This window comes from Pagrus pagrus, assembly GCF_965226575.1.
Source record: "Pagrus pagrus genome assembly, chromosome: 1".
NCBI lineage: Eukaryota > Metazoa > Chordata > Actinopteri > Spariformes > Sparidae > Pagrus > Pagrus pagrus.
In genome coordinates this window covers 24,213,397-24,228,663 of record NC_140185.1, presented here as the reverse complement: position 1 = coordinate 24,228,663, position 15,267 = coordinate 24,213,397, and the positions used below count along the sequence as shown (strand labels likewise).

The window sequence follows — 15,267 nt, the reverse complement described above, 5'->3', positions numbered from 1 at the left end:
TAATCTCCTTGGTAAGATTATTACCAACAATATGAAGCGGACTCTTCTGAAAAGATTTGTGTTTATTTGAATTAACTTTGTCATCAGAGGGGCTGAGTGTGCCTCAATACAGTCGAGAGTCCTGCGTTCACTGATCTTTATATCACTTATAAACCCAAATGCTCTTTTTATTCAGACAAATACTAGTTCTCCTTTCACTGCCACCTACTTATTAAAAGTAGTACTCTGACAGATGAGGAGCTTTTCTCTGAAAGCAGACGTTAAGAGAGAGCACTGGCCTGACCACAAAGCAAAAACAATTGAACATGCTATATTTAACCTCTCTCTGCTATGTCTGGAATGAAAGTGTGCAGATGCAAAAAGGGAGAGGTAATAAGATGGAGACGTAGGAGGTAAACGTCAAATATTCTGTGGATTGTTTCATCTGTTTTGATTTAGGCCTTGTTTAATGAGGCAAGAGGACTAAGAAAATATTCTGATATTATCTAGGGGAGCAGACGAAGGGAGTAGCTGCACAGAGGAGGAAGGCTGCACACATGCACACAAAGACTTCTGGGAGTTGCCTGAAACTACCAAACTGCTGCTGGAGGGTCATTATACTCAAGTGATTGTAGTAGGGCAGTCACTTTCCCTACAAAGATTTGTTCTCTGTACCAGGTTTTCGAACCAGTAACTATACTGTATACAGTAGTATAGTAATAGTGTAGTGAACAGTAGGTGTTTCAACACTTTTATGAATCTAGTTACATTTCTATGTGTCTTACACTGTAATTAAACCCTAGGGCTGCAACTTTAACAACTGTTTTCTTTGTCAATAATCTGTGACTTATTTTCTTGATTAATCGATTAGTTGTTTTGTCTACAAAATGTCAGGAAATATTTTTTAAAATGTCAATCGGTGTTTCCCAAAGTCCAACATTATGTCCTAAAAAGTCATGTGTGTCCACAACTCAAAGATATTCAGTTTGCTGTCACAGAGGTGTAAAGAAAACTGAAAATGTTCACATGTAGGAAGCTGGAATCAGAGATTTTTGACTTTGTTTCTTAAAATGTTTCTCAAAGCGATCAAAATATTTGGCTTTTTTTAATATATATATATATATATATATATATATATATATATATATATATATATTTTTGACCACTAATCAATAAATCCTTGCAGCTATACATAACCCAGTGAGTTGGTGGCTGCTCACTAACACTAACTAAGTCACACTGTGATGTTACTGAAGTCTGACGACGTCGTAGGCTATATGCAAAACAACTTTATTAATGCCTATAAGGGGAACTGGACATACTTGTTTAGACAATACAAAATGCAACAGCACATACTGTACATTAAGCATAACAACTATAAAACATACATGTAATACCGAATGTTAAACTGCCAGAAAAATGTATTTATGTACGAACCTACCGTCCTCTTAGTCTTCCTCTTTTGTTTGTGAATACTTTGTTTTTCAATAAACATTTCATATCTTTTTTACTCGCTATTGACCATATTCACAAAGCGGCCAGTTTATTTTTGATGTCATGCTCAGGGCAGGAAGCTTGAATGATGGGATAATTTACCACGTACGGGATGATCATCAACTGAAAAAATGATGGATGGTGAAAATCTGGAGCGACATCAGGCCACATTTCAAGGCAAAACAATGTATTTGATAACACGTTAGCTAACGTTGACATTCAACTCACTCAACTTACTCTATTTGTTATGGTTTAGGTTGCTATACACATTTTTGTTAAGGACACAATAAAAATCATCCAACTAATGTTATTTTATATTCATCTGCTCAAAATTTTAATGAATTGTCATCGAAAATTTTCTGATACTGGAGATTATGAGACCGATGTTTGTGATTGATATTCATGCATGTTATAATCAGAAACCTGCTGTCTCAAATTGAAATCTGAATTACTGAAGGCTTGTGGTGGTGGTGGCATCATAGTACACACACACACACACACACACACACACACAAACACACACACACACACATACACACAGGGGACATCTGGCACAACGAGAGTCTATGGTGGCCATAACAACACCATCACCATGGAACCACAGACTTCCTCCGGAGCACAGCAACACAGACTCATTAAACAAGCGAGCAGCTGACATCACTCATATATTGTATTTAGAAGCACTTTGATCTAAATATACGATACTTTTACAGATACCGTAACAACAAAAAAAACATGTCTAAAAAAATCAATGCAGACAGTTTTGACTTCATTTTATAATCAGATCATCCAAAACCAAAACCAGACCGGACCTTTTCCCAAAAGTTAATACAAAGGAATTTCAATACCAGTCCTGATCCATAAGCCCAGGGTTTCCCTTCATGCAAATACCATTACCATATATGGAGAGTACTGCGCGGCTCTGGCACGGTGTACAGGAAATGGCTGGGTTTGATTCAGATTCATAAGCGGCACTTTTCCCCTCATTTCTTCCCTTCTGCGCCGGTCTGCTTTTCCACACTAGGATCTGACACACAGTCCACCATGTGTTAAGACTACGTCTCTGCTCTGCCCTCTGAGTCAAAATCTGGACGGGAGCCATGAGAACGAATTCCTCTCTTCTAAAATAAGAAGCAACTTAAGTCGTTAATCACTCTGCAGCAAAAGTCTGGAGAAATCGCACAACTTTGATGCAAGAGAATGACTGAGGACAGATATGTAAAGTCGACCACATGGGGTGAAGGTGAATCGAATGCTGGTCAAATGACACCGGCTGAGTTTCTGTACAGCTGAAGCCTCTGAAGCTTTAAGATCACAGCCTTCTTAATGCTACAAGACGGACTACTACTGTAGGTCATGTACTGAATGGGACTGCAGGGGAAAAAGCTCAAAGCATTTCATTGGATGTGACTTAGACTTTGGCCGGGAATGGACTCATGTTTGATAAGCCCTCATGCAGTAGATTAGAGGCACCAACATGTACCAGTTTCCTTGACCTGATTTCTGAAGTCAATGCTGCATTAAAACGTCATGTTCCCAATACATTTTTATCGTAAGGACATGCTTTAACAATGTACACATCCAGTGCATGTTTTTATAATATCTCTCCTCTCAACAAACAGCTTGTTTTTGCATCCGCATCTCAAGTTTGAGATCTCTAAAGCTCAGGTTAAAGAGCAAGTGATGGTCAAAGAAAAGATGATGGCCTTAGATGGTGGTGGATGTTGGGCACTGACTAACTGGCCAACTGCAGTGATTCAGATGTGACGGCCATTTCCAAATAATTTTGAGTATTTGCTGACGACTGTGTGGTGAAAGGGCTGCTGGTGACGGAGCCAAGGATAAAGACCCGAGTGATCTAATTTGGTGAACATGTGCCACAAATTAAAGCACAAATTCAACATAATTCCAGTCATGGCGTCCAAAGAGACTCTTTGTGTTATGAAACTAATTTAGGTTTTTGTTTTGTTTTGCCAAACAAAGGAATCTCTAAATATTCTCTATATTATATAATATATTATTTTGAGGGTAATTTATTTGCCACTTCTTTAGATAGTATATCATCATTGTGAATTTGTTTTGCCACGATTATCTCGCAGTGAAAATATGATATCTTGACAGCCCAACTTCCAACATAACTAGTGAGACTAACACTAGCTACACTGAGTCGGCTTTATTTTGTTTGACTACGTTACATAATTGTCACACAGTCATGTTCTGTAGCTGTGGGCAGCGACTGGAAAACTCACTGATAGTTTGAACATTTCTGGAAACTTTGTCCCTCTGGAAAACCAAAGCAAATGTTTTAAATCTAAATTTAAATTATCTTTCTCTAATCATCTGATTTCTGAGTTTCCTTGAATGCATCAAAGAGTCCCTGCTCACAACTGTGTAATCACACAGCCACATGGTATCTATCCTAACAAGAAAAGGCCCCCAAGTGTCTGCTCTGCAAGTTCATTGCCATCCCAAAATAAAACGAGAGCAAACGTAAAGAATATGGTATCCTTCACAAAAGGATATGTCGTAAATAACTGTATATAATTTGCAGTAAATTGTATGAAAAATACCGAAACACTGATCAAACAGCAAACATTGAATATTCATGTCATGAGTCACTCTTTTTGTCTCGTACTGCTACAGAAAACAATTTTCAAACCACTAAAAGTGCCTTAATTGCTTATCCACTCTTTAACTGTGCCAAAAGGCATCAGGAAATAGCTCCAACACACGTTCACACCGGTAATGCGTAGGTTGATTTTGACTTGCTCCTCGCTGGAATCCAAAACATATCTGGTTGATCTTAACTAAACAGAGCTTAAGGAGGTACTACTCTCTAAACAGCATTTCCACCTGGTCTCTGTTGCTTGCGTTTGCACTTTGTCCAAGATCACTCACTGTGTGTAATCGGTCCAGATGCAGCTAGAAACTGCTGACTGAGATAGTTGGCCTTTCCAAGGGAGAGGGAGAAGATAACAATGATGAGAGACACAGTAGAAGTAGAGGAGGGTGTATGTGCGGTGTCAGAGGAGCAGTGACCCACAGTGTGAGACAATCTGATCCGGTCTGAACTTCTGAGGGATGGGATGCTCATTAAGGTCACACTGAGCCACACACACACACACACACACACACACACACACACACACACACACACACACACATACACAAGTACCTCTTAAGTAATGCTTGAAACTCCAGATGAGGCTGGAACTTGATTAAAGAGTATATCCACACTGAATTACACAGAACAGAAAACTGGTGCTGCACAGCTCTCTCTAAACTGAGACTGTTGATAAATGGTGAGACTCTGTTCACACTAAAGCTGGGAAAAATATATATACACTTATAACTGTAATTTCATATGTGTAAAGGCATGCAGCTGTTTTTATTGTGTTAAAAAACGGACAGGCGAAACGCTGAGAGGGCGTGACACCCCAGCGAGATTCAGCTTTGTTTCAGTAATACCTGTCCAGGTTAAATCTAAGTTATGCTGCTGCTTTGACTTTCTCAAAATCAAAGACAAATAAAAAGTTAGATGGCTAAAGTTTGGCAAAGCAAATCCACATTTTGTCAAATTTGCCATGACACCATACAGAGGAGGAAGAATGAAAGCAACCCGTTACACACTGTCTCTCTTTTAAACGTATTACTGTATTGCATATTTTCCATGACAGTGTCAGTCATTTGTTGTGTGTAGTCCAGGATGGAAAATGTCCGCAGAATTTGAATTTGGAAAAAAACTGATGATCACAAATCCAAGCACATCTGTTTGGCTGATGCTTGTAAGCAAGCATCTATTAGCTCTACTCATTCCTTCCAGCTTCTGTAGGAACTCAAACGTGTGAGGTCACTGGGTCAACAGGGCTCTGACTTTGAGGAGTCATAACATTTTTGAGTGATTTCTTTCACCGCATAGCTGGAAAATCAACTTTAATTTAATTTCAAATAAACTAATCACCTCATGGTTCCACGGGGAAAAACCCATTGAATGTCTGATGTGACTGATTAAAGAGTGACAGCAGAAATTCAAGTCTACATTTTCAGACATCTAACTTCAAGAACGAGTAGCAAAGATTCAGATTCAGATTGTGTCACAAAGTCCTAAAGTGGATTTCCCTTTCATCTCTAAAATACATCCACAATGCCACTGACTCAACAGACTTTGGTGAAGAATTGTCAATCAAAACAGCTCTGAACTGGTAATTAACGTCATATACTGGGAACGATAACTTCCCATTAATACAAAGGCTTGGAGTCACTGAAAATGGTGCTTTCACAGGACATGTGAAACGTAACAAAATGTGAGTAATATTGAAGATAAACTTTTTTGCTGTAAATGATAAACACCTGCACATATTTACACTTTATATCTTGAGCAGGTCAGTTTGAAACAACAGTATAAATATGGCAGATGAACCAGCCTTACTCTCCGTTTCCATGTCTAGATTTCTGACACTGTTACGGATCTGAGCTGCGCAAGGTCACACACAAGAGAAGAATGAAAATAAATATATTATTCTACTTGGATTTGGTAACATGAGCACCGACTGGTTGTAATGATGTTCTCAAGCTGTGCCTGCAGGGCAGGGCTGAGCACCGTCCCTCCCAGAGAAAGAGGACATAATGATGAAGTGTAAACTGAAACTCTAACACATCTGAGACTGAACAAAGCTTCAGCTTTACAGTGGCACCACTTTTCTTTATCCCAGCAAAGCAAAACCATGGAAACTTGAGAGCTGCTGATTTTAAACATCTCAAATTGAATCGGTCTCTTAAACGGATGACAACGGCAACAAGGCAGCTAATAAAATATAGTATCAAAGGCAGTGTGGTTTAGGGTGGCATTTAGCTGAAATTCTAGACAAGAGACTTGTCACAACGCACTGCATTTTCATTTTAAAGCTGCCTCAGTAGTGGTTGAACGTAAACAAGCCAAGTGCAGTGGAAACTCATTCATAGCCATGCCTTGTGCCACAACAGGGCATCAAGTTTCAATCAATGAAATCCAAACCAGCATCTTCCCCAGAAGCAACCGGATACATGCAAATAAAATAGACACACACTGAAAACTCTTTTAATCTGACGCTGAGGTGGGTGAGGAAGCCTCTCAGAGTGAATCATGTTTAAAGCCGTGGTTGGTTTGGTGAAATGCCACTTAACTTGGCGGGGCTGTCTGTGTTTCCTTCAACTCATGAATTATTTGAATGCATCCACGGCTTCATAGAAGATAAAAGGAGAATCGTGGACTCATCAGATTTGACTTTCGCCAAGTTAATCGAACCGAAGAATGTGGCATTTTTTTTTAGAAGAAATCTTCTAAAGTGTGTAAACGATTTACCCAAGATGGCTTTGAGACTGTCAACAGCCCAGCTTGTGACTACATAGTAATGCCTCCAGCATTTCATTATGCACCATGGACAGAAACCTCCTCTAGTATCTGCACTAACAAGCAGTACGAGTGGAAACAGTGGCGGCTCACTTTATCAAACAGCTGCCTGGAGAGGAGCAAATTACTGAAGTCAAATTCTCCAAAATGTCACCAAGAGAGCTTCCAACTGAATCAGAGAAGTCTTGCTTCTGTGTTTTTGTCAGTCCAATGTCTCAATTTAAAACAGATAAACTGGAAACAGACCTCCAGGGCTGAGTCAGAAAATAGACATGTATCTCGTAAAAACACACCAAATTATAGGAATTCTTTTGCCGTGTGCCAGAACTGTTTGGGTCTTGAGTACAGTGCTGAAAGGTTAACGCTGGTCAAAGATGCCTCACATTACTGTGAGAAAGGTCCCTAAAGGTCAGACAAGGTCAACTCTGTGCTTTAACGTAAGAGGAAGAATTCATTTTTCAGACACTACATGGTTTCAGTAAACAGCACTTGTAGTCAGCAGAGATTTTAGACATATTAAACTCATTTTCAGGTTGTATTTTGGGTCACTACTAGAATATGTTTACCTGCTTTAATGCTCAAAACACATATCGGTTTCCTCACACTGCCCAGTGCTGCAGCACTGTATTCCCTCTCTGTCTGAAACAGTTTTAGCTCCTGTCTCTTTAAGGCCCCTCCTCCTGAATACCCAGTCTGCTCTGATTGGTCAGCTCACACACACCTGAGCCAGCACCGCTCACTGTGTCTCCAGTCGGCTCTGTTGTGTTTTCAGCTTCTAGTTAGCTTCACTTCTACAGTGATTATAGGCATAAATTATGCAAATGTGCAACATTGTGATGGAGTGTGATGTCACAAAGTCACAGAATTAAAGGCGGGACTACTGATGAGGCGTTTTAGACAATTCAGGGGCAGCGTTCTCTGTGGGAGAGAGAAGACAATTGACGCAAACTTTGAGCTTTTAACTTTCAAGATCATTAACACGCACAAGAACCAATGTAACACACTGAAGGAAAGGAAAAGAAATGAAAAAGCATAAGAGGTCGCCTTTAAGGTTGTTCAAATACTACAGGAGGCTAAAGATGTCAAACAGAATGATGATAAGCCAAGACCTGCATATTTATAATTGTGCCTTAGCGCTTTCTCATGCAGTTTCATTGGTTGAAGGGGTGTGGTGCATGTATTAGATGAATGGGACGTTTAATGACTGATCAACTGCACCAAAGTGAACACATTAAAAGCACTGCTAAAATAATGACTCAGCTGTTGTTATATTCATGCACTGACAGCACAGAAAATCCCTGAAGTGCCTCCCAGTACGCGGTTAACGGAGTACCAGCCAGCACTAGTTGATGATGCATGCTGTAACGCCCCTAATTAAAGAGGAGTGCTAAAGTGCGAAACAAAAATACATAAAGGAACAGAGCGGTGAGCTTGGACCTGTGTCATCAGGAGTGTCTAGAGAAAGTGGGCCAGAAATGTCTGCTCCTTTGTTATGAAGTTATAGGTGGAGACTGAAAACAAGAAGCGCATCAAAGTTTGCCGTCAGCTTGATTTGCTTCCTTGGATTCATATCAGTAATTCATTTGTCTCTTATAAACTAAAACAAGCTTTCTGAGTGCAAGAAAAGAAAAGCTGGATTCCAATCAGAAGGGTTCATTGGGAAACTGTACTATATCGTACTAAACACTGTATTTCAAATAGGCCCATGAGCTGGTGACAGAAACTGTTCTTAAAAATGTAATTTCTCATTGTGACATTTTCCACAGTAAACATTATATTTAAGTACAGTTAAACCACACATTAATCTACATTTGTTTACTGCTATGTCAAACATTTTGCACTGGAGTAAATCAACTCTGCTGTTTATCAGTTCATAAGAAAAACAATTTGCAAAGAACTTCCTGTATTTGAACCACAATCTCTCTGTGGACAGTGGACCCATTTTAATCAGGAAACAAAGCTTGTGACTGTCCTGTTATATAGCACATATTACCCTGCTGCAATCAGTGTCGTAAAAAAGTTATATTTAAAGTCACCCATATGAATAGTACCCGAGTAAAAGTCTTACAGGCTGGTCACATTGGATGCTTGTGTCTGCCCAATCTGTTTACATGGCGTTTGCCTTTGATGATTGTCAATATATATGATGATGTGATTTTCCTTTACCCCCATTGAAAGAGCACGGAAGCGGAAGGGAGAGAAAGAAAAAAAGAGTGCACCAGAAAGAAAACTGTTGTTCACCTGTTGTGTGTAATCTTTATGTCTCTAAAAGGAAGCACCGCTGCAGCCGCACCTGACGAGCGCGACTCATGCAGCCAGGTAGGCTGCTCTTACCTGTTAACATGGACGCTGAATGAGAAGCAAGAACGTTACGGCACGTTCATGCGCCGCTCACACAGCCAGTGTGGCCAGCCTGCCAAAGTATTTGATATTAAATGTATGTAAGTATCAAGTAATTGTCTGGAACTTAATGTACTTGAGATTCGAAAGTACAAGTAAAAGATATTTCCATGCATGTATGTACTGTATATTATGGGTCGATTGATTACTGGATCCGATATTCACCTTTTTTCTGATACAGCTCTGATTTTTTTACCCGATTGCCAATAAAATAGATTGTAATCTGCAAAAACAAATAGTAACTAAAGTTGTCAAGTAAATGTGCAGTGAAGAGTAGGATATTTACGTCCAAAATGTAGTGGAGTGGAAGTCTAAAGTAGCAGAAAATGGAAAAACTCAAGTACAGTACCTCAAAATGGTACTTAAGTATATAACTTGAGTAAATGTACTTAGTTACACTTCAACATTGGTTGGAATGCACATGAGGATGATGTTTACAGCCAAAGGATCCAGGAAAAAAAAGGGATTTTTGTTTTATTTCAACAATTTGTTTAGTTTTCATGTTATTGTTTTCCAAGCTGCTGCAAGACTGTCAATAATGTGAGGAATCAGACCGAAGCAGCCAAACACAATGCCGATCATGTCCAAATAAATAGTTGTGTTGGCTTATTAGTGATATTATAAATCGTAAAAACAGAAATCCACAGGAAGAATAAAAGAGATAGTAGCGAGCGAATTGATAAATATGACAATCTAAGGAAAAAGATGTGGGCTCTGTCCCCATGTCTGCTCTATTAATGCTGGACTTCTATGTTTAGCTGACATAGTGAGCATATAGTACACTGTAAATCTAGTGTTTACGGATGAAAATGACCTTGAGTTCAAGAGGATACTATTCTGACGCTCCAGTCACTGCATGATTCCACAGTTAGTAATGCACTGACTCAGCCCTGCCACGGGACATGTGCCAAAAAAGACAAACTAATTCAAACCATCTAAGTTTGACTTTGTTTCCAGTCAGTTCAGTTAGTTCAAGTCTTTCTCGAGATACACAACAGCTGACAAGCCTTTTAAAAGCTTTGACTCACTTCTCTCCAACATCACTGTCTGCACAGTTTTTCCTCACATGGTCTCGTCCATAAATATACATGTACAGCTTTATATTTTGTGGATATCACTGTGAAATCACACTCTTTTCTTTAGGCTATGACAGACATTTTACTTCCCTGGCCAAACTGCCACAACATAGACAACAAGACTAATGAGGTTTCCACTTGATAGAGTAAGAGGGCTGGTGTGTGCCAATGGGAAGCTATCAGAGCAGATAACCCGAGCACAAATGCAGAGACAAGGAGTCTGACCTTGTTCCCTGTCCACCTTTAGGGAAGTCATACATGCAAATAGCTGCTATAACAGCACACTGTTTCACTGGTTCATGATCTAAGAACAAGGAAAATAAACTAAACAAGCATGAAAGGATGTTAGTGGATTATGTTGACACAGATAAGAGCATTTATAACAAAGTTAATGTATAATTTACAGGTATTATTACCTGTTCAAAGTAAAAGAGAACTGGTGCGAGATGAACCATGAAGAGATCAGCAAAGGTATTACAGTTCATCCTGAGGCGGGTATGAAAATGTAGCAAAATTCATGACTATCCATCTGGCAGTGTCAAATGTCATCATAATAATGCTGGCGCTGGAGGTAAAGTCAGTAAGATTCACCCTTCGGTCATCATGAACATCTGCACCAAATTATTTCAAAAGTCATTGAGATATTTCAGTGATATGTCAAAGTGTTGGACCAACAGACAGACATTAGAGCCCTGCTACTAGCATGGTTAAAACATTATTACTGTCATCGCACCTCAGTGGCGTTTAATTACATTTTACACCTACAATATCTCATACAAAATACAGCTGTGTAATTATTCACGAAGAGAGTAACAGGTCCAGTTAATATCTGAGAAAATATATCACACAGTACTCGGTTGAGCTGCTTTGTGGATGACCTTTGACCCTCTAAAGTAGCTGCATCCTCTCCCAATAATTCACAGTGAAATGAGTGGTGGATGAATGAGTAGACGAGCAGAGCAAAGGTTTCCCTGGTTGGTGGTCATTTTAAAACAAGGCTGAGGCAGTATACAGCGTTAAACTGTACAACCACACGGTCCTCTTGGCCACAGGAGGGGAGCACACACTGCTCAGGGGACACAGTCAACAAACTGAGTCACAAGGAGAGAAAACCGCCGGGTGCTCCTCACCTCACCACTTCCAGCATTCAGAATATCACGTCTCACAGTTACAAGAATACTCTGACGACACCACGATGTCACTGCCGGACAACTCACTGATGAAACGTGAATATAAAAATATGCTTTTATTGTAAGTGCCAATACGATTATAGTGCTTTGCCATGTAAAGTTCATTTTAGCTCAATAAAAATTAAAACCAGAGGGTGTCATCCCATCTTATCTTATGTCCCTAATGTTTAATTTTGAGGAGCTAACAGCTGCCATACAACAATAAACAAATAAAGAAGATATTACTCCAACAATAACAGACATGTCAGTAACCCAGCCTCTTACATCATGCGCACAGAGCAACAGTGCAATAAAATATAGTGCTTTAACAGAAAAAAATTATATTCAGCTACAAAATGTTCCACAGTAGATGGCAGATGCACGACTCTGTGCCTGAGTTTTAGGAAAATACAAGATATTGCGGCCAATTAAGAAGCTGAGGTAAGTGATGGAGTAAATTACTGCGGGTGTAGAGTGAGTCCATCTCTTGAGTCTATAATTTTTTTGTTGTACTGCTGGATGAACATGTCATCACTGGATGTGCAATGAAGTAACAAATTCAAATCAAAAAGAAATACTACCACATCTGCTTGCAATAAATTGAAAGATTAAATAATAAAAGTCATGGAAATGTTGCATTTCCACTAACAATTAAAAAAAAAAAAATACAGACGCAAAAAAGAAGCAAAACCAGAATTTTATTCACACGAAGTGAAAAGCTCACAAACTTCACGGTATTTGACAACTTGAATTTACAGTGTGAGATTTATAAGCTTCTACTTATCCAGACTGATTTACAACAAGTGCAGCAGTAGAAAAAGTCAACACTCATGAGGCCCATCATCACAAACAGCAAAGCAGCGAAAACAGAGTGGCATCTTTTTAACAAAGACGTATGGAACTGATCACGAGGAGTGTGTGAGTGTAGTGAACCACAGCGACAAGCCTAACGAGTTCCCCAGGTCCACAGAATGGGTGTTCGTCCTGTTTTCAGAGACGGGCTTGAATTCCTGAGCAAATCTCTACAGCCGTGATCGGTTTGAAAATGGAGCGCCAGCTTTGAAATGAAGGGAAAGGGGGGTTACTCAGTACGCACCTCCCTGTAGGAGAAACTAATGCAAACCATCTGCTGTCATACTGACTCGCTATTCAGCATCTGGCACAGAACGAACCAGCGAGCGATGCTGGTGTCTGCTAGTCCAGACAGTTAGGATGACAATCAGACTGTTTTTTCTCCCTCTACTACTCTCTACATGAGCCGACAGACAAAAGACAAAGCCTACAGTGGGTTTCCAACAATTTTGACCAAACTTCCTTTATGGTCTTTTAAGTTCAGAAGTTTTATCTCTCTCAACGCCACTATATTCATAACTCTGCCATTGCTGGAGAGCATTTTCCGCTGTCATTCAAGTTACCTCCCAAGAAGAAAACAGCTCCTGTTCAGTCACTGTAAAACTGAAGCAACCTTATGTGGCAAATATTCAAAAAACTGCAGTGTGTAAGTGATAACAGCGCCACAAAAGCTGAATTTAAGAAGGAATGCTGCAAGAATATATTACATATTTTTAAGGTCACGGCTCAAGTGCAACTGCTCTATTATGCTGACTGCATGTTATGCAACATTTGTCCCTTGGGTTTGTCTTTGCATGGGAAACCCGACCTACAGGTTCGATACACCACTATAGCTGGCAGAATGCTAACAGGTTTCAGTCCTACCTGTTTTAAAAAGACATTGTTTATGTTGTATGTCAACAAAGCAACAGGTTTCATGATGCTCAGTGAACCATCCTGAACACAGACAGTAAGTTATTCAAGAGGCTCACAACCTGAAGGATGTTTGCTAATTTGGATCATTTAAAGCCAAAATTATGACTTCTTGAGACAAATAAAACCTTTAGTCAAAAGTGTTGTCTCAGCAGCCAGAAAGACAAATAAAAATGTGTCTGAAATGCTGCGTTACAGCTGTGTTATTATGTTCAACAGCCAAAGTGGGAATTCTGCCACAGAAGACTGTGGCTTGAGAAAATGTTGCCTAAACACAATGACAAGGCCACACAACCTCCTCCATAACTTAGCTCTAGGCGTGTCTGCTGCAGGGATGGCATTCAGTAACCAGGAAAAACCTGTAATACACACACACACACACACACACACACACACACACAGCTGCACACATACACCTGACACTTGCTCCCTGGCTGCCTCTTCTTCCAAGACCAACTGGTTTTAAACAAGAGGCTGGACCAAGTTCACACAACTAATGTTTTTCGGTGACATTACATCTTCCTGGGCGTCACTCAGGCAGTCATATTCAACAGCTCAGGGTCAGTGCTTTTCTAATTACTTTCACTTCAGCCCATAAAAACTCTGTGACGGTCGAAGGGGGCTGTCGGGGTGAGGGAGAGAGTCAGACAGGCTGAGGATTACTTTAATTTTGAGAGTGATGATAAATATTGGTTGAAAGAGGACATGAAATTACACTAAATATCAACAATTATCACATACATGATCAATGAAAATATTTTTTCCTACCATGTTATGTCACAGAAACTGCAGTTGAGTATAATTTTAGGTTTGGTGAATGAAAAACAGAGCTGGAACTATTTAAAACACATTTAAAGGGGCACTATGTAGTTTTGAAGAAGAAACTCAAATGTTTAATATTTACAATCTTAATGAGGTAAAAATACAAACCCAGAAATATTTATCTTTTCCATAACTGAATTAACAAGCTGCTCTCAGAGAGGAATAACAGAACACTGATAGAAGTGAGAAAGGTGGCAGGGTCCGCCACATATAAACAAAGTAAAACAGTATGAAACTATATTGGCCTTTAAGGTCAGTTTGTTTATTCAGTCATGAAAAGAAAAGAGTTTGTTGAGGCATAAACAAACCAGTCAATGAAGATCTTTCTCTTCTGAAACTACACAGTGCACCTTTAACTTTGGGGTCTCATTAAATGAAATATTGTATTATTCATTACATGTATGGCAATAAAGGCAGCAATATAATTACATGTTATCTGTCAATGTTTAACATGTGTATTCTATTGGCTTCATTAAGTAAACAACCATGAAACCGTGGTGTAAATATTACTCACCATCCTCTGTCTTCAACACAACAGTCGCAGTCTCCTCGCTCGTATTCCCCGCGATCCAGTTGATTTGTGAGAACCTCAGTGAAGTTCACACCGTCTCAAACAAAAACAAAAAAACCTGTAGTTGTTAAAGCGTACAGCCAAGAGGAACAAAATCCAAAAAGTTTACACAAGATATTCCCGATAAACTCCCGAAGGCATGGATGCGTCTCCTCAGCGGTGTCCTCCTCCGTCCATTGTTGCTCACAGAGCCGACACTGACAGCAGCGGAGCGGGGAGCAGACACTCTGGAGCTGGATGGTAATTTACCGAGAGAGGGAGAGAGAGCAGTGCCCTCAAAAATCGGCTCAAAAACATAACACAGGAAACTGGGCCAGAGGGTCCAATCAAAGGGCGCCGAGCGCGGAAAATGCTTAAATATTCATTAGGTACTGGGAGCGACGCAACTGGGCATGCGCAGCTTTGGGACTTCCTAACAACAGAGGCGAACACAGAAAAAAGTCAGCATCAGTCAACTCACAAGCCTGAAGTGTGTATTCACATACTGCCTGTGCTGTCCTGTACACCTTTAATGTGGGTCACGTTAATAAATCTAACAATAAAAACAGTTTCTTCAACTATTGTTGCTGTTTTGCTTGCTTTTCTCTCTTATTTGTGCATAGC

General features: G+C 39.8%; 1 protein-coding gene across 3 annotated transcripts in view; it reads right to left on the bottom strand.

The window, feature by feature from the left end:
* The window catches only part of myo1ea (myosin IEa), a 53,428-nt gene extending 38,471 nt beyond the window's left edge, over positions 1 to 14,957 (bottom strand). For 2 of the 3 annotated variants that reach the window (XM_084353906.1, XM_084353907.1), the window contains exon 1: positions 14,608 to 14,955. In XM_084353906.1, the coding sequence (XP_084210032.1) occupies positions 14,608 to 14,610 (3 nt within the window). In that variant the 5' untranslated portion in view covers positions 14,611 to 14,955. Of the gene's footprint in view, positions 1 to 14,607 lie in introns of all 3 variants that reach the window. The other variant, XM_084353908.1, reaches the window with a different exon arrangement.
* Positions 14,958 to 15,267: the final 310 nt, after the last annotated feature.